The 18,995-nt window shown below is 42.4% G+C and overlaps 1 protein-coding gene across 2 annotated transcripts in view; it reads left to right on the top strand.

Annotated features, from left to right (window-relative positions):
- The first annotated feature begins 5,054 nt into the window (after window positions 1-5,054).
- Window positions 5,055-18,995, top strand: part of LOC112557736 (neuronal acetylcholine receptor subunit alpha-10-like) — a 34,691-nt gene continuing 20,750 nt past the window's right edge. The window contains exons 1-2 of one of the 2 annotated variants that reach the window (XM_025227743.1): window positions 5,055-5,301; window positions 15,865-16,138. In XM_025227743.1, coding sequence (XP_025083528.1) covers window positions 16,087-16,138 — 52 coding nt within the window. In that variant the 5' untranslated portion in view covers window positions 5,055-5,301; window positions 15,865-16,086. Of the gene's footprint in view, window positions 5,302-5,909; window positions 6,769-15,864; window positions 16,139-18,995 lie in introns of those variants that run through there. The other variant, XM_025227742.1, reaches the window with a different exon arrangement.

Here is an 18,995-nt window from a genome sequence, read left to right on the forward strand (position 1 = left end):
TTGAGAAAAGACACTAGGCCTACAGCAAGCGATGCTCGTTAACAACGATTCCATTTGAATTCCCTGGGGAAATTGATTATCCATTTTATTTCTATTGATTTTTTGGTCAAAACAAGACTTGCATGACCATGAGAAATTAGAGAGAGGATAAAATATGTTACTCTTTGTTTCATTTTTTTTCTACACTTGTATTGCTTTATTTTGCTTCAGTGCTGAAAGTGCACACAAAGTGAACATGGTGGCTTAGAAGATTTATTTTCCAATGATCAGCGAAACCAAACCCATTTTGACTGGACTAAACAGAGATGGGAAAAATGCAAGACTGGGATAAAGACTTCACCTCTGATTTTTTCAAAACTGACACCATTTGTCTATTGATGACAGACAGGTGTATGTTGAAGATGACGTGTTTAATTAAAGAATGAGGCTTGAACCTTACACAGTACTTGTCTCATACATTTCATACATCGCAAAGTCTGTTACATGCCACAGGCACCATATTTCTTTACACAGGAAACGGTTATGTTACAGGTCCCACACGTCTGTCACGTTATGTCCACATCGTCCACATGCGTTATGTTACAGGTCCCACGACACGTCTATGTTACGGTCACATGTCAGACAACCACGTTATGCGTTATGTTACAGGTTTTTCCCACACGTCATTCCCATGTCACATCACGTTATGTTACAGGTCACCCCAGTCAGCGTCACCCCAGGGCCACCGTCATCATACTCACACGTGTTGTGTTTTGCTCACCTGCATCTCCCTACATCGCGGAGGAAAATGCAACACCTAAGTGTTAGTGCAGACTTCGTGCGCGTGCTGAGTCAGAAACAGTTTTGTACATCAGGTACCTGTGAGAGTTTAGAAAAAAAACAGTTAAACAGAAAATACTTAGACACAACTCACGTGCCTGTGTGCGCCAGGTATTCGGTGGGAGATTTTAAAGAAGCCGTTACAAACAGAAACAACAGACTGGGACATCTAATCTAAAAAATGTTATTTCCCACGAAGGCACATTTCACAAATACCATTTGCTTTATTATATTACAGTTTGACTATCAATGCACTCGACTAAACCTTTAGGCTAGGGCAACGGCCGTGAGATATGTATGTGTTAAACCTTGACATAAACTGTGTATTAAAATATCAAGAAAAAAATATTTCAGAAGCGAGTAGAATGAAGGAGGCAAGAATCTGTTTGTTTTTTTTTAAATATCAAATTTATCACGAAATTTGACAAGAGCTTTCATTAGGCCCACGTGCGTTTGAACTGCTGACAATAATAACACATCTGGATACTTTACGACTCCTGTACAGTGCACTCAGTACCAGTCACATTGCCTTGGTCACACCATCCTTGCACCGATCGTGGAAATAAGAAAACAGAGCCCAGAATCCCAATGAAGCAGGACACTTCAGCTTCGTTTTCATTTTCTGACCCTGCAATAATACTGTACTTATTTCGTCTTCCTGTAACAGTAATATTCCTGGGATGATAGATTATCACTATATTTATCCTACCTTGATGGGTGTTAGTTCCTTTGTGCACTTATTTCTACCAGTAGCTGCATGGAAGAAAAGAGACTGCTCATGTAAATGACACTGAAGACGATGTTACAGACAGATTTTACTTTCAAGAAGTACAGTATTCATGGAGAGCCAACTGTCAGGCCTGTTATTTTAGACTGTAAGCAGGCCGCCGAGAGCCACCGGGCCCCGGACAGACCTCTCTGGGCCCCTTGTACTTGTAATGTAAATATTTTCCCAGTATATAATGTATGTTTACAATTCGAATCTCATATTACCTCAACTCAACTTCTGCATGTGTAATGCTTGGGTTTCTGTCCTTAGACCTTTCTTTAAAAGAAAAGAAAAGGAGAAGAGAAAAAAAAATCCACTGACCAAGGCCGGGCCCCTTGACAGCCCGCGGGCCCCGGGTACACCAGACCCCCCTGTCCCCCCTCTCGTCAGGCTGCTTATGGGCTAGCACAGGTGCGCAGTTGTAGTGGCTGGATGCTAACGCACAGCAGTCAGCTAAAATGTTTATGACATGTTACCAGGTCAGATGATGACTAGGCTTTAGCACCCAACCCAATGAAGTTTAGTGTCTAGGCCCAGCAGTTGTCTACTCTCGCCAGACAGTAGACGGTCCCTGGCGCTTCTCAGGCCGCCTACTTGGCTAGAGGAGTACTAGCAGACTTCCACTAAACTGAATGAAATATGTAGTAAGCGGCTACTTAGCCCCAGTGGGTCATCTTTGAAGACGTGTTTCATCGCAGCAGCCGCGGTACAGAGAAGTTTATGGGTCTATCACTCGATCAACATTAAACAAAAGTCTTAGATTGCGGACAGAGGAGTTTCTAGCACTGCTGTCATTTGTGGGACATCGGGAGGTAATGGAGCTTTAACAGCAGCATAAATAAGAAAACAAATTCATTAATAAAAAGAAAAAAATGATGGACGTCGTACAACAAATATTTATTCTTATTATTATTGGTATTTTTCCCACTAAATACTTGCTTTCGTGTTTGTTAGAGGCTGCCTCAGCTTGATGACTTTCTCATTACAAAATACATAGAAAAAAACTATAATAAAAAAATATATGACTCGCTATCTCTTTACAATGTATGTAGAAAATAATGTATATTTGAAAATCTGCAGAGGAGACATAAGTAGTTTATGCTGACGGAAACTGGACTGGAACTATTTGCACACTGCTTGCCCACCTCATTATGGAACAGCCTGCCGCCAGCCACTCAGCACGATGTACCAAAAACGATGACCTGACTCTCACTTCTGCCAAAAGAGAGAGAAAAAGCCGCGGCCACCTCATCCAAAGGACGGCACGTGAAGAAAAAGCAAGCAGATCCCATAAAAAGATTGTGGATCGATTGTCATACAATTAGCACTAAGAAGCCAGCGTGTGCGGGATGAATTTTAAAACCTTTCATTACCTTGACTCCAAAGAGGGCTAACAAAGTTTGACAGGCAATAGCTATCTCTTGAATGAAACGATCTGAAAAGACTTTATGAAGAACAACGTTACAAAGGGCATTGTGATGAGTTGAGGGCAGTGAAGGGATGTAAGGAAGGTATATAGGTGTGAGAACATCGCAGTAAGATGAGGACACTGGAACAACATGACGAGACTGCAATGATACAAGGTTACTGTCAGAAGTATGACAAAATCAGGATCACTATCACCATGCATGAATTTGAGTCACAATATTGAAAAAGAGTTATAAAAGTTATAAATGTAAAGTTCGGGCTAAACATCTAATCTTAGTACCCACGACTTGCAGAGTGTAATGCAATATCCAGCAGCTAAAGTGATGTAGATTAGTAAGAGCTACGTTGCCGTGAAAGCAGCCAGGACCAGGAGGAGTTGACAGCACCAAGCGCTCTGTCATTCTGTTGGATCGATTCCTGTACGATTCACCAAACTGCGAAATCTCAGCCCCACCCCACTAAAGGACACGAAAGTTTGGTTCCCCTGGAAAGTGGGACTGACATGATGACTGTTTACTACTTTTGTGAGGGCAGGGAGTAGGACTTTACCAGTAATGGGGTGGGAACTCGGTTCAGTGAACAAGCTGTGTGTTTTGGCTGGAGTATCATGGTCCTAAGCTCACTTTCCGAGATCGGCTGAAAGGAAGCAAAGGAGCACTTTGGCCTGCCAGATGTGGACGAGTTAACAAAGCTGCACACAACAAGCACAAGCAGACTGAACACCCCCCCCCCACCCCACGCGCAGCCTCTCGACTCCACCTCTCAGCCGCCCGCACTGTCACCCCCCAGACACTCTTAAAACACGCTCGCCAACACTTCTCCAGCCACTCCTGCTCCTCTCCCCCTCGGCACCACGCTCCACCCACACCCACCCCCACCCCCACCCCCACCCAACACCACACACACATCCCCCACCAACAACCGCCAAACACCAACACGCCCCACACACCATAAACACAACACAACTTCATCAGCACTGTGAACACCGCTCTCACTAGCTGTCCGCAGTCTTGACGGGGCATGCTGCACGAAACAGGTACTTACGGCGCGTTTTTGATAGGCACACGGCATGGAACTTGGGTACGCACAGGAGCATGGGCCTCCAGCACGGAGCTGGGCGACAGCTCACAAACCGCACACAATAATAATCTGAAGAGAGCACATTTGAGACAGTAACCGTACCTATGACATGATCAACAGGTCTGTGCACCACCCAATCCAAGATATGATTTGTTACGTGAGTGGAGTCGGTGACTGACTGGGTTAACTGGAAGATATTGAGCAGGTCCGTGATCCTTTTTGTATACAGATGGTTATTTTCACCAAAATGGACATAAAGTCACCTGCGACCACAGGTATGCTACTGATCGTGTTGCAGTAGTCAAGTAGATCATGAAATTCTGACAGAAACATGCTGTCATTCATTTTTTATGGTGTTGGACGGTGGTCTATATAAATACATAAGATGAACTTAACTGTCTGGCAATGAAAGTCCTGCCTTAACAAATTCAAATGACGAGTTAACAAAAGGGAGATCACTGCTAAATGCAAGGTGATTCATGAGAGATGTTTTAAAGATCACAGCAATCTCACCTAAGCAGGTGGCACAGGGGAATGTCCACATGCTGTAGTTGACTGGAGTCAGATGAACACAGACACTCTCATCTCCTTAATCACTGAGCCACGTTTCAGTCAACAGCATAATGTCCAGATCATTGTCACTGATGAACTCTGATGATCTCTGTTCTCTTCTGTGTTTGCTGGTTGGATGAGAGAGAGTAGGCATTAAAAAGCGCAATACGGAGGCTTAACGAAGAGGATAGAGAAGAAGATCGTTTCCTACGAGTAGATGAATGAACATTTCCGGAGTGATCAGACACGGACTGGGGTGATGAAAAAGACGACAAGGAAGTGTGTGCCGTCGATACACAGCATCTGTCGGACTGTGTAGACAGACCGTCGTCATAAGCAGGAAGACGATGTGGAAGTCGCGGTCTGTGGCCTTTGTGAGTTCTTGTACAGCTCGATACTGCGGCCAACAGGCTGACGGCGATTTTGAACACGAATCTCATGTAGGGGCTTGTACAGAGATGGATTCGTTTGAACGTTTTCAAAGCAAGGAGTTGGTGTCTGGTGAGGTACGCGGGAGTTGATGGCATTTGTGTCATGTCCACGTGCTCTGTCATGATGCACGATATGGAGAATTGCAAGGCGGCTGCAGCCCTAGAAAGTGATGAGAAAACATCAGTGATGGAGGTTCGAGGTCAATTCAAAATCGCACTGGGGTATAGATAAGTATATATACACATTTATATATATATACACCACACGTACAAAATAACAATAGCAGTATAGGTCTGTCATGACTGTGTACACATGCGGTATAGATATGTTCTGTTTCTGTGCCTTCAGTTGGATCCTTTTCAGCCTGCAGACTTCACGGTCGGTGCACTTGTGTGGGCTTCGTGTAGCTTTACCTTTGTTGATCAGTAAACTTTTGCGTGTGCTGGGGCTCACTCGTCGTTCCAGTGAGACTTGTGCCGTCTGTTGACTTTGCTGTATTTGCTAAGGGGTGGATTCCGGCTTTTATGATATTTTTTTATATATGGGCTGCGGATTGTGGTTCGTGTTGTGGTGTTAGTGTAGACGCTGACCTTTGGCGTGAAGTACAGTCACATCTATCTGTCACATCTGTGGTCCTTTTTTAGCCGTCCGATCGTTTGATTCTAACTTTCCTTTTGGTTTTCTGCAGCTGCTAATGTTTTATTGGTGTACTTTTCTGTAACATTTCGGCGCATTGAGCGTTTCCCAAGGATTCGGATTTTGCGCGTTATAAGTCTCCTTCATAATCTAAACACGGACATTTTGCAAGCACCTTACTGTGCCGCCACATCACCTCCTGAAGTTGGCGAAGTGCCTTGAACTTGTCCAAAGGCCAGGATGAGGCGTTATACAAGCAAACGGTTATTATTGACTGTGTTCACATCAGTATAGATCTGTCGTGACTGTGTTTGCAAGCAATATAGCTTTATAATGACTGCGTTCACGTGCGGTATTAGGTCCACGGAAGCTGACGACTCCGATATCATCGCAGGCAAGTCTGCAAGTCCAAAACAAATTCCCCCATATTCCAAGGGAGATAATCAGGCTCTGGTGAGCTATCGTGAAGTAGTGTGAGCAAGTTTGAGCACTCCACAGTTCAGAGAGGCGGAGAGAAAGAGGAGGGCGAGAAAGCGCTTGCTGGCGTCAATCTGCGGCGTGGACGGCAAGCGACGACAGCTGCTGTAACAATCTGTACCACCGCCTGTCGATGCATCACTCTACGTGGGCTCCTGATGCGATTACTTCACTTGTGGACTGTTGCACGTCCTGCTGTATTCTAGATACTACTTTATGCAGTCTGCTTGATGAAAAGAAGACTGAAAGACAACCATAGTGATAAATAATCAGCAAAATTGCCTCAGAAAAAATAGTCTTATAGGCTGATAAGAAACCTAACACTGAGTTAGAAATAGACCTCATTACAGGAACTTTCCCTGAGTGGGCGCACTTACAAACAACTTCGGTACAGAAACTTCATATCTTTGGATTTGCTGGCTACAATCTTGTCGCCGTCATCCGCACATCGTAACTGCGCTCACTTATGTCACAGAGAGACGAGCAACAAACTCACTGCCAGAGGGCTGGACGTTCTGATAAGCCCCGGGTACTCCGGCAAAGTACGCACCCATCTCCTTCTTTCTACCAAAAAGGTAAATATTGCAGAAATAAATTCCTTCTGATGAAGATAAATATTGTCACTGACATACGCTGTTGTAGTTCTCAGCACTCAACAACCTTCTCTTTGTTGTTCCTCGTGCAGAATTTAACGTTTGTGGGTTTCTATATACTGCCATGAATAGTCAGCTTCGTCTTGAATCTCTTATACTGAGAGCATACTTTGATGCACTCTGTTGGTATTATTTATATTCGCAATATTCAATACTCATTTTTGGCATTTTGAACATCTAATAGACGTTTGGTACATTATAAATTTCATGTTTATTCTCATTTTTCTCACACTGTACACGACTTTATTTCTTATGTTGCTGTTCTCTAGTTTTGAGGCAAAAGCCATGAAAATTTCAAATACTACTTACACTTGTATATTCAGTTCTAAACACGTCAAGTCAGATATAGGTTTTTCCTCTCTGCACTGGATTGATTGAATTTATTTGAGGAGCGAAAAAATAGACATGAAGACATGAAAAACATAATGACTAGAGTTCTGGATCTTTCGTGTGTTGAGGGCTTTAACTTACCTTAGCGAGTGTACATTCCCAGAAAAACTAGGAGGTGATTGCGGACACACTATGCACTTGTCTGGTGCCAGCTCTACCGTGACAAGCTGGCGCATCCTTAACATGGGTAACATGTTGAGGAGAAAAAATAATGTTAGCCAATAAGAAAAATCTGAAATAAGCCACTTGAGCAACTCAGCGATGTGGACTCAAAACCAATATTTATGTTTTCTGTAATAGTCACTCCAGAGGACTGATGACAAATCTATCCATCATTGGCAAAAGGTATTTTTACTTTCTGAGGCATCCTGTTTGTTTGATGAAAATTATTTGGCTTTGTTCATTTGAATTGCACGTATGATTAATGCGATTACAGAATTATCTCGAAAACCACGATGTCTGCAAACAAAATGGCCGCCAGCGCCTGTGTGGATACTAATTCTGGCACTGCTAATGACGGTGCTTTCCGGTCCGTGTCTGGCCAAAGCTGTATCTGTCAATAGCAGAACTCCGTACAGGCTTTTAGAGCGGCTAGTAGAGGTTTTGGGTGATGGAGAAAAGGAACTTCAGACACTTTGCCTGATTGCACCATCCAGACGTTTGGGCAGACAGAACCCAAAGGCGGCATTCCGTCCAAAAGCGACCGACAAGCACTGTAGTCGCGCACACCGTGAAGAGACTATGGAGCTAAAACTCCACGATATTTACTATTCTAGTGGCACTAGGTGAGCTGTTGTCATGACTGAGGCAGGCCGATGTTGTAATGACAGAGAGAAAAAAAAACAGAAAATCATAATTAACATAATCTAGATACCAGTTTTAGAAGATGCAAACCTACAGAGCGCCTATTATATGTTTTGTAGGTACACTGGTGAAAAGTTTGACCAGATATTCCAAAACTGAAGCTGTTTGGGTTAAAGGGTACTGTCAGCACGGACTGTCAACCATGTTGGCATCGAATACGTTGCTGGCATGATGGTTGAACTGAATCCAGGACCTGGAGATAAATTGGACACCGAAGATAGCAGTTGTGAAGAAAATACAAATCTGAACTTATCTACACAAACGTGTTTTTAAGGACATACTTCGAGTATGAAAAATGTGTTGCAAGCCATCGCTCGAGTAGATCAAACGCAGACAGAGGCAACAACCGGCATGGATGAGTCAATCAAACAGTCGATAGAATCGAGCAATCGCGCAGTACGCGAAGACGTATCCAAACTCAAAAGCAAAATAGACTTTGTAGAGGAAAATGTAAAGGTGGACAGAGAACGATTAGAGAAGATCGAGAGTGATAATGAGACACTTCGAACAGACTTTAGGAAATAGCCGTTGAACTTGACAAGTTAGAAAGTCATTCGAGGCGAAACAATGTGAAATAATTTGGGGTCAACGAGTCACCTATGGAAAACTTTCAAACATGTGCCGACATAATGGTTTTAGTATTGAATGAAGCTGTTACCGACAAAGATTGGATTGCGTGCGACATAGAGAGAGCCCACGTCTAGGAGTACCTGACATAGCCATCTTCATTTTCCATACACACATGTGCACTAAGATTCAGATAGTAAAATACTGAACAGCAAAGGATATATATCACACAACTTTGCTTTACTCATGTGATACACTCAAAATAGTCCGTTATTGTAGGTCCGACCTTAACAGTGGCTTTCAAGCTTTGATACATTGTAGTGTTTTAAATTTTCTCCCTATGAAACCCCTGTGTGAGTGAGAGAGATGGGAAGGAAAATGAAAATTGATGTTTACGCCAGACTAGCAACAAAGGCTCTCTCCAGGCCCAGCAGCCGCCCAGTAAACAGGTGTCACGTGCATAGAAAATAGCGGGACAAACAGAATCAACCCGAGACGCCCGCTCATTGTTGTATTTGTGACATGCCTTGCTGCACCGGACCACACAAGATTGCAATGCGTTCACTTCTGGAACTTCTGTCATCTCTTACTCTTTCTATCTTTCTAGACCTGTCAGCTTTCTCTCGGCCTGAGCTATGTGTATCACGTAGTCACGAAGTGTAACCAACTATATTTTGCGATCTGCTGATTTCGTTGTGTACCTGTTGACACAAGATTTACTCGTGTACACTCCACGGAGCATGTTGCTGAAATCTGTTCTTATCATATGGAGCCACTAGAATGTTTGTCCTCGTGAATCATCTTGTTGATTCACCAGCCGCCCGACAGCAATTTGAATGCGTCTTCGATTTCATCACATCTGTGTCAAAAGGCAAAAACTAGTGATTTAATTTCTTGAGAACAAAGTAATCCCTTTAACATCCAGTAAAAGAGCAAGCACCTTAAACTTAAAAATCCGTTTGATTGTTAATTCCAGCGGCCATTAATCAAAGACCCGGATACTGGTAGCATGTTGAGCTTCCCCTACTTCCCCCCTGAGATGGGGCGTAAATTATTTAGCCTCCTTTTGTCTGAGACATTTATGCTTAGAAAATACAGTTTTGCGTGTTGGAGAGGCTCTTGCAGCGAAGCACGAAAGACTTTGGAATATATATTTTAGGTTTAAACAATTTATCACCAGTTTTTTCCACAGGCACGAAAGGTTTTCGTTTTCGTATGTTTCCCTTACAACTTTTATCTTCAGCTCTTGCTAACGCCATCGAGTATCCATCTTCAAGATTGTTGCATGGCCAGTTTTAGGTCTACATTGAGCTGACGATGTCTTGAAGAGCGAGAAAATGCAGTGGACGGTTAAAGAATTTTGTTAGTTGATTTGACGCTACGTGAGTTGAATCTGTCGTTTGAATTCTGAGCAACACTGTATGCCTTTTATTGAAGCCCCAATATTTATCAAAAGCCATTTGCATATCACAATGTTTTTCTGTTTCTTACTTTTTTCTTCCAAACTAGTTCCCTTTGAAATAGTTTAAGTGGATCCTAATTGGACTAGACACTATAACTACCCTACCCACTAGTAGCACCTGCTACATGAAATGAAAACAAGCAATAACCGACATCGTTCTGTTCAAAGTGTCTCCAACCAGCGTGTTAGAAATTAAATGTGGTAGCTGTCATTGCGAGGTGTCGCCAGGTGGCGAGTTTATTTTTCCCATAACAATGTTAGATAGGGACCTTACATGGCTTTGTACAAACACTTCGCCTTGTTTTGGGTTTTCAGATTCAGATAAGAGTCGATGATGTTGATAAGCATCTGTTGCGCTTCAATAAAGGTGAAGTTGTACATTTGCTGGAGTGTAGCTTTGTATGAAACACGCGGGCTGATTGCCGTGTGGTGTAGAGTCTGTAGACTATCGTAGATAACGATAAACATCTGTTTTCATGTCCGTTGATTGCTTCAAGCTCGCAGTCTCCACTATATTAACATAGGATACACAAGCGAGTTTTGTTGGATCGTAGTTGTTTCTTCGTAATTTCGCTTTTCAACATTTAAAATTTCGTCAGTTAATACAGAAATAAAAAGAGCTTTATCCGATAAGAGAAAGTAGGAGCTGGGTTGTCAATATAAGAAAGGAAAAACAACGAGCATCAACGCATTCATGGTCACAGTATCTGACATTTTGGAAGCTTGTAACAGGAAGATCATTAACTTTATGTTGTCAATGGAAGACTGTGCATTATTTGTGAAATAAATCTTCCAGATTGCCTTATATTTCATTAAATGATAAATCATATGTTCCAGTATGTCAGTAGAAGAATGGAGTTGGTAGTTTTCAAGTTCTAGTATGGTCAATTGTGACCTGTTATGATGAACAATGTAACAGTTAGTGGCTGCAAGTGCTGTTTTGTTTTAAAAAGAAACAGTTTTCTTGTAGTTTATATTGTTCAAGAATTCCTACTATTCTTGCAGAACTTACAACATTATGATAAGCTACTTAAACAGAGACTCACAAACAAAATAAATAACTGTTGTCCAAGTTTTATTTACATGTTTTATGGTGACCACTGGTTCTGTCTACACAGTCAAAAATTGTATCTTACATATGCATTGAGATATTGGATAACACATACATTCACCAGAATTGGAAGTTTTACTGAAACAGGGTTAGGAAGAGAAATTTTTTCATTGCGAACAAATAAACATTTTCAGTTATGCTAATGTCTACATTCAGGCAGGTATCTGAGCCATTGAGTAGTAGATAGGGTGAATTTAAGCATCAAATATGAAATAAGGAATGAACTACAATCCTTAAGAGACCAAAGTACCGTGAGTATACCTATAATACCTGTTTGAGGTTTAGAAGCAAGGTCATGAAGTCACAATGCGCAGGCAAAAGTATTCCCATATATTTGTACATATTGACAGTCTAATAACCAGGCTTTGTATTCGGTAATTGCTTTAGATGAGGTTTATTGGTTGTTAATACACTAGATGGTGGAGTAGAAATTCATATTCCCAAAGAAATGTGAGGATGTAAGATCTGGTGAAGGTTTGTTGGTGACTTGTGAACCCATAGACGTGTCATTAGGCGACTTCTCTCAACGACCCACCTGCACGCCTCTCTCTAGTCGTAAACTTCAAGCACTGACACATCAGGCCTTTGCCAGCAACACTGTCACGACAAGGACAGGAGGGGAGCCGTGAGGGCACAGTGAGGGGTAGACTGTGAGGATGAGTGGGTAGGGGAGGGGAGTGCTGCTTCCAGGATTCTGTTAAAAGTAGCCGAAACGATTTGCTCTCGTCTAACAGAGCTGCTCTGATTACCAGAAGTCTTACAACAGAGAACAATATTATTTGACTACTTGTATATAAATATAGATGGCATGAGCTCAGAGACTTAGTCAAGATGAGAAACAGAAATAAGAATTATGACCCACACCCACACCCCACAATTCATGCGAAAGTCTTATAGTCATGAACACTTTAAGAAAAAATTATCAAGTGAACTATCAATAATATATTACTTTGCTTGACATGATAGCATTAATTTCTTAAGATTATTCTTATCCCATTTAAACCTGATGGTCATTACTTCACACTGACATTGCTAATGGCCTGCCTGTACGTTCTACAGAGTTGTTGTTATGTTGATAGTATTAATATCAGCATTGACACTTTTATCTGTCTCCGTTGTTCAGACCCTAAATACACAATCGTTTCGGGTAGTCGCCGAGGTCTTTAAGATGCTGGTTGTCTGCCAGTTGTTTTTTTTATTTTCTCAGCTTTGTTTTCATCTTTACCTTTAGTCCGTGTTTGTCGCTGGCTTTGATTGTGGTTTGGGTTTAAAATTTGTATTCATTTACAGCGTTGATAGACTGACTGCTTCCCCTACTGCTCCAAGACGTTAACCTCTGCTGCCAATAGCAACAAGCTTCACATCCGCCCACTGCCGACACCAGCAATTAATTCTCGTCCCCGAAGCCCTCGCCTCATAGCCTGCTCTTAACACGCCGCATTTTATGTCCTGCCAAGACACGGTCCATTATCGCCACGCTAGCCTCTCTCTCACACCACCGACAAGCTGCAACACGCGGTGTCCTCCCAGCCCAAGGAGGTTTATATCTTTGATTCATATGTAGCACTCTAGTAGTGTACTTAAGTTATGTCTTTGTCTTGTAGAGGGTAGGGGGTCGAAGGCAACAGACTGTCCACCCGTGGCTACTGGGTCCATTGTTACACCCGAGCCACTTGGGGAGGCCATGACCAGACAGGGCAGAGCGGAGGTTACTACCGCAGCCACGGAGGGATGGTTTCTGGAATGTTCGACGGGGATAGGCTAAGTAGTGTAGCTTAACAGTTGAAAGACTTGTTTCTTTTTATTTTTGAAGTGAGAGTGGAGAGACTGCAGGCCAACCGCAGAGTGAAAACCTGAATACAGTTATGCGCGCAATTCCATCTTTGTTGTGTTCTTGTACGACTAGCCCACCCCTACTCAGGGTTACACATATTTTTGTCTTCAAGAACTGCCATAGGAAGATGGCCATTTGTGTCCATTTTCGTTCTGGCAGATGCCTGAACGTTCTTCCTTCAGATATCTTGGTGGTTTCCCTGTGGATGGTGTTTATTCGCGTCCTCATCGTAAACATTACTTCAGTTTTGTGTTTTGTGTATCTTTGTGTGCTTCCTTTGTGCGCCTGTGCATGCGTGCAATGTTATCAATGTTATCACAACATGTCACCTACATAAGAGCACTTAAAGGAGGCTGTGTGAGGACCTATCCTGGTCTAAGTCCCAGCCTGTTGGAAGCTGAGACAGGAAGGCCACAGCCGCATAATGTGATGATATCTGTGGATGCGTGGTCTGCAAGAGCAATGTGATGTTATTTCCGGCTAGGGTGTCGGTGCCTACCTAATCTGATAAGATGAAATGCTTTGAGAACAGTCTTCCTGATTGCTCAGTTTATTCCAGACAATTATTACAATCTGCTTCTCGTGTTATTTTGTCAGCATATTTCTACCCCAATATTAAATGCTACTTTTGTACATAAGAACATGGTGACTGGAGAATAGTAATGACAGCCAATGTTTCAAGGACGTGATCAAGCCAGACAAGTCACTGAGTAACATGAAAAAACTGTAAAAAAATTAAAAAATGTAATAATTGTCTATCATAAAGTTAATGCATTGTTAGGAGGTTACCAGACAATGTGGCTTCTAAAAAGATGATAGAACAAATTCATGTGCGTGCCTTGATACTGGAGAATTTAAGAAATTTCTGCAATAAGAGGAATCCGTTGATGTCACAACAAGAAATGGGGTCCAGCGCCAGCAAGCGCCTGGCTATAAAGTGCTTGCTGACCTGAAGCCCTTGTTATGACGCGGCTGCATGTCGCTGCTCGGGGGGCAAAATGGATAATTCCCGGGAAATCCGGTAGTCATGAAGTGGTGGGAAGGCCAAACCCCAGGCAAGAACTGAAGGAAAGTTGCCGTTATAAAATAGATGGGGTAACTCCACTTATACACGCTCCTGTAGATTGTGATCCATTGTAACAGGGGAAAGGAGAGGAGAAAAGCATTTTTTCTGGTAATAATCCAACTTGTATGTAAGCTTTTTGATCGATTTCTCATTGTTATGTATTGAGCTGATTTTCAGACAATTTTTTTCCTACGCTTTGTGGATTAAATCAGTGACATGCGCAGTAGCTAGGATTTCCCAAATTAAAAAATAAATCGCATGCGTTATCCAGGACTTGGTATACAGACTTGAAATCCGACTTTATGCATTAGGTTTTCTGACATTCGGTAACCCTGGATTTCATTTCATTTTTATTTTATTGGATATAAGCTCAGGGAGGGTTTCAAAGTCCAGGTTTTTATCAAGATACAAGGATTTTGATACTTCCGCTTCAAACTTTAGGCTCCTGCTGTTTGAACAATGATTCACCAAAGTTTAGGGGTTTGTGATTCGAATCAAGTCTGGGTTAAGACTGTAGACAGTGATTTGAGTTTGAGTGCAGTTGATGATGGCCGGAAAACACTTGCAACAAACAAACTGTTGGGCGTTTGGAGGCAAACTCCAGTAAACACGTGACTGCGATACGTGTAGGGGGGCAGCAGAGCGCTTGGGAAAGCTACTTCCCACCTTATATTTGTAATATCAACTCTTACCGCATTGAAGTAAAAGTCGTATCAACGCTTGCCTTATTACATATCAGCTATTGTCACTTTACAACTATGTGTCGCATCAACTCTTGCCGTATTAATCAAGTTTCATACTTCAATACACGTTTATCCTGGGAGCCTCAATGTGTTCGTCCTGTCTGTCTGGTCTGTATGTCTGCCACACTAAGGCATACGATGTCAACACATCCTTGTACAGTATTATGTCGACTCTAGACTAGGTTTTTAAAATTCGTGGAATCAGTGGCAAGCCATCGTGTCTACAGAAGTGCTTGATCTTGAGAGAAAGTTTGAAAGGAATCAGTTTGTGAGAGAAATCTCATGGAAGAGAGGCGGGGAAATGGGGTTATCTCGGCTGATTGGTTCGACATGATGCGTGAAGAGTGGAGCGTCCAAGCCATGCCTCTCGAGACAGCAAGTGGCGGTGATGATGATGCTAGCGGGGTAGTGTTGTTGCTGGCAATGTAGTCGCAGATATCTGTGGTAGTGCTAGTTATGTGTGTTTCTGTGAATATGTGTGTGTGAGAGAGAGAGAGAAGGAAAAAGTGATTATCGAAGAGGTGGTGTCAGTTTTCTTCTATTCTAAACCATTATCTGTGGATGACTCTTTTATATGGTGTTAAATTCTTTTCTCTGCTAAAAGCGTTCATTCTGATTTGTTTCTGATAATTTGGTTTATTTTCTAGTTTGATTTGTTATTTGTATCTTCCTCTTCTCCTTTTCTTGTCTTTACCTTTACTGCCATTTCACATCTCTTTATCCTTTTCTTTCTCTCCAGATAAACTAACAGAACATATGAGACGGTAAAAGTACATTTTATATCAGATGATTGTCTAATGTTATTTCATGTAGATTATTTAGAAATTGATTCATTGCGCCAAATGATTTTAACCTTCATCTCATTCAGCTTCTAAGCATCACAAAGGATGTGTGAAGAGTACGTGAGGGTTTTGTCATGTCCATTGACTTGCAGGCGCCTGTGTATCTATCATGCCTTCCTTCTTTCTCTATTTCACACAGTCTGCAACTAGACATTGGCGCCATAGCCATTCTCACTGCTGCCATGACAACCACACACCGCTGCTCCGAAGGCAGGACTCACGACAACCACAGCAGCACCAGCGAAGAGGGAGGGCTCGGTGTCGTCCCCCTGCCAGAGACAGAACCTCCGGGTGTGATGCAGGCCCCATCCTGTCGACCTTGTCCTTGCTCTTGACCTTATGGGCCTCGCTGTCGACAGCCATGATGGTAATGGCCGAGAAGGAACTGAATGGACACCTACACAACGCGACAGGTAACTCGTGTCTGTCTGGAAGATTCTTTATCTCGGTGACCTTTCTTGGGACGATAGGTGGTGGAGTGCTTAAAACACTAGCTTGTCCCTACTTCAGTGAGAGGGCTCGGGTTCAAATCTCCTCTCGGGACACCTTCTGTATGTGGCACCTGCTCGCATGGCTGCACGGGGGTTTTCTCCGGGCCTACGGTTTCCTCTCCCTTCCATAGTTTCTCTCCACCATAGAGCAAAATCGCCTCAAGGTGGAAGTAGTTTCTTCATAAACCAATTAACCAACCAACCTATCGTGACTCTCCATGGTTGCTTGATGAACTACATATTGGTCTCTCGCTTCCTGGTCTTTGTATCTAATTTTGTCTAGTTTTAATGAGCTATTTTAATTCAGATTTGAAAAATTAAAATAGTTTTAATCTGCTAGTATTTTCAAATTTAAAATTTTAACACGCTATACAGGAAAATTTGAATATATCTGCGCTTTATCACTACCTACAATGTTCAATAACATTTTGGTGCTGAGACCTTTCTGTTATTCCTCCAATTCTCGCAGGACAGCTGAATATTGTGATTCCACTTTGAATGCACCCTTTGTCATTGTCAGTTAACGGGCTCATTTGACTGTGCGTTTCAAGGCTTATTGAATTAAGCGCACTACATTTCTTTGAGTGTTATGGCTTATGCCACTAGAGCAGCATTTCAGCATTTTTAGGGAGCGAACCTGGTTGTTCCGCACCGCGAGCAGATTCGTATTACCAAGGACGGTGGCCAAGAAGAATTAGCAGAATGTGGGCGGATGTGCGTGGGTGGGTGTGAGTGCGAAATATTGTATGTGGGGATGGATGGGAGTGTGTGTGAACATGAATTTATAGATATGCTTTTTTTTTTAGTTTCTCAATACCCCTTGAAGGGTGAAGGAATCATAAAGAATACTGAAATACTCTTTGTGACAGACGTTGAGCTTCGGCGTCGCCTCTTAAGGACCACACCCTCTTTGTAATGCCGACTTTCGGGGCAGCGGTTTTACAACTGCCGAAACTCCCTCGTTTGACGAGGTCTTCGTGATTCACATATTTTTCTAGGATTAGTTACTGTGCCTATCAATAAGTTATATAAATAATTAATCAGTGGAATATTCATAAAAAAAAACAACAGTTCGAATAAACTCTGCAAATCCGAGATGAAAATAAATGTGGTTACCCACCTAACTCGGAAGACGCAGCCTCCACCTGACCCAACACGTGATGTGTCGGTACTTGCCGTGTTTGTTTAGGAAGGGACGGTTTACTATGTTATCTCCCTACCTCTTTCTGGAATCTTCTAAACTATTTGATTGATCGGCCTGCCCATGCCGTGATAACTCGTTCACTGGCAAGCTGCTTTTAACTGCTAAACACCTTTAGTTTTCGATTCCATTCTTTCGTTTGTAACAGAGATGAAGTGCGGATTTCTTTAATATGAGAACTGCCAGAACTCCAAAAAAGTTCCTTTTACTCAGATATGTTGCATTGCTTTCTCGGATGAAATCTTGATTTGTAAGAGGCAAGTTTAGTTTTCAAAGGCAAGCAGGAGGAACTTTACAATTGACACGAAACAAGTCTTTGGACAGACGGCCAGAACACCGCCTTCATTTGACTAAGTTGTGAGGTCTGACGAGAAGCGGTAGGTGATCACATCAAGAAATGTGTCATCACAGACGATCGTTGGGCAAAAACAAACCGTCTTTTGCTTGTTTTGACCCAGGCACTAGTAAACAACCCTGTATCAAACCCAAAAGGCTATCAAGATCCTTTTGCTTGATAGCTAAGTATAAAAGGTGCGTTTATTTGATCCTGACGCCGGTATTTAATCCACAAAAGTGGTCCTTGCTTGTGAATGAACCTTGGAGCGAGCTTTCTGCTGAGTGAAAATCCTGAGCTGTTCTCAGGGGGCCTCTGACAGCAGATCATAGCAGTCTCTGACAACAAGCAACCGATTCAACTGGTCGCGTTGTCAGGGGACATTTCGCGTTCGATGCCCCCCACAGAAGCAGCCACTTGCATCTGAAAGTCCTAAAGTGCAAGCACCTCGTGAAATTTGCACAAGCTTTTCATCCAATCCTTTCTTAACACCGATGGCATGGGATATGTCGGCTCTGCCCATCACAGACTCGCCACAGGCGAAAGAGAGAGGGAGACAAAACAAAAAAATGAAGTACAGTCCTTCACACTTTGGGATATGAAGGCAAAATAAACTCGACCCCCAATATCATTTGCCCTTCAGCTCTTCAAGTGTGATTTAAGTGATTGCACAAACTACTTGTAGTTTACATGAACTGATTGTAGATATGGAGTGCATAAACTTATTACCTGATGAATTAAATAATCTGATACAAGCTAGTTAAATAAATTGATAACACAAATGCCAGCGTTAAATAGAGATGGACGTTTACGATGCAGAAGGGCGAGTGTCTGAGCAGCTTCAGAGAAGTGTTCTAATGGTAAATGGGATTTGTCATGTAAGCACAGCGCGAAGAAAATGTAAGGCTTATATCTTATATCTTTCCTTCTAATGCATGAACACATGCACCTTCATATCGCCAGTTTCTCTACAACCAGCAAAAGCCAAAAATTGTATTATATTTGTTGTTGTCAGCACGCCACTTCATAAACCAAAGTCTTAAGATAGCAGAGTGAAATATGTTTGGTTCGTTATGATTTACGTCTTTCGCCCATGAATTATTTTCTTCTTTCAGTAAAATCAAGTTCATGAAAAAAAGTCTTTAAACCGGCCACCAACATTATAAACCACAGTTTCAAGGTGTTTTACTATGCCCTGTGTACCATTCTTGTGCGAATAATGTTTTGATCGCAGAGGTAGCCCT

Source organism: Pomacea canaliculata, linkage group LG2, assembly GCF_003073045.1.
Source record: "Pomacea canaliculata isolate SZHN2017 linkage group LG2, ASM307304v1, whole genome shotgun sequence".
Classification (NCBI taxonomy): Eukaryota; Metazoa; Mollusca; class Gastropoda; order Architaenioglossa; family Ampullariidae; genus Pomacea; species Pomacea canaliculata.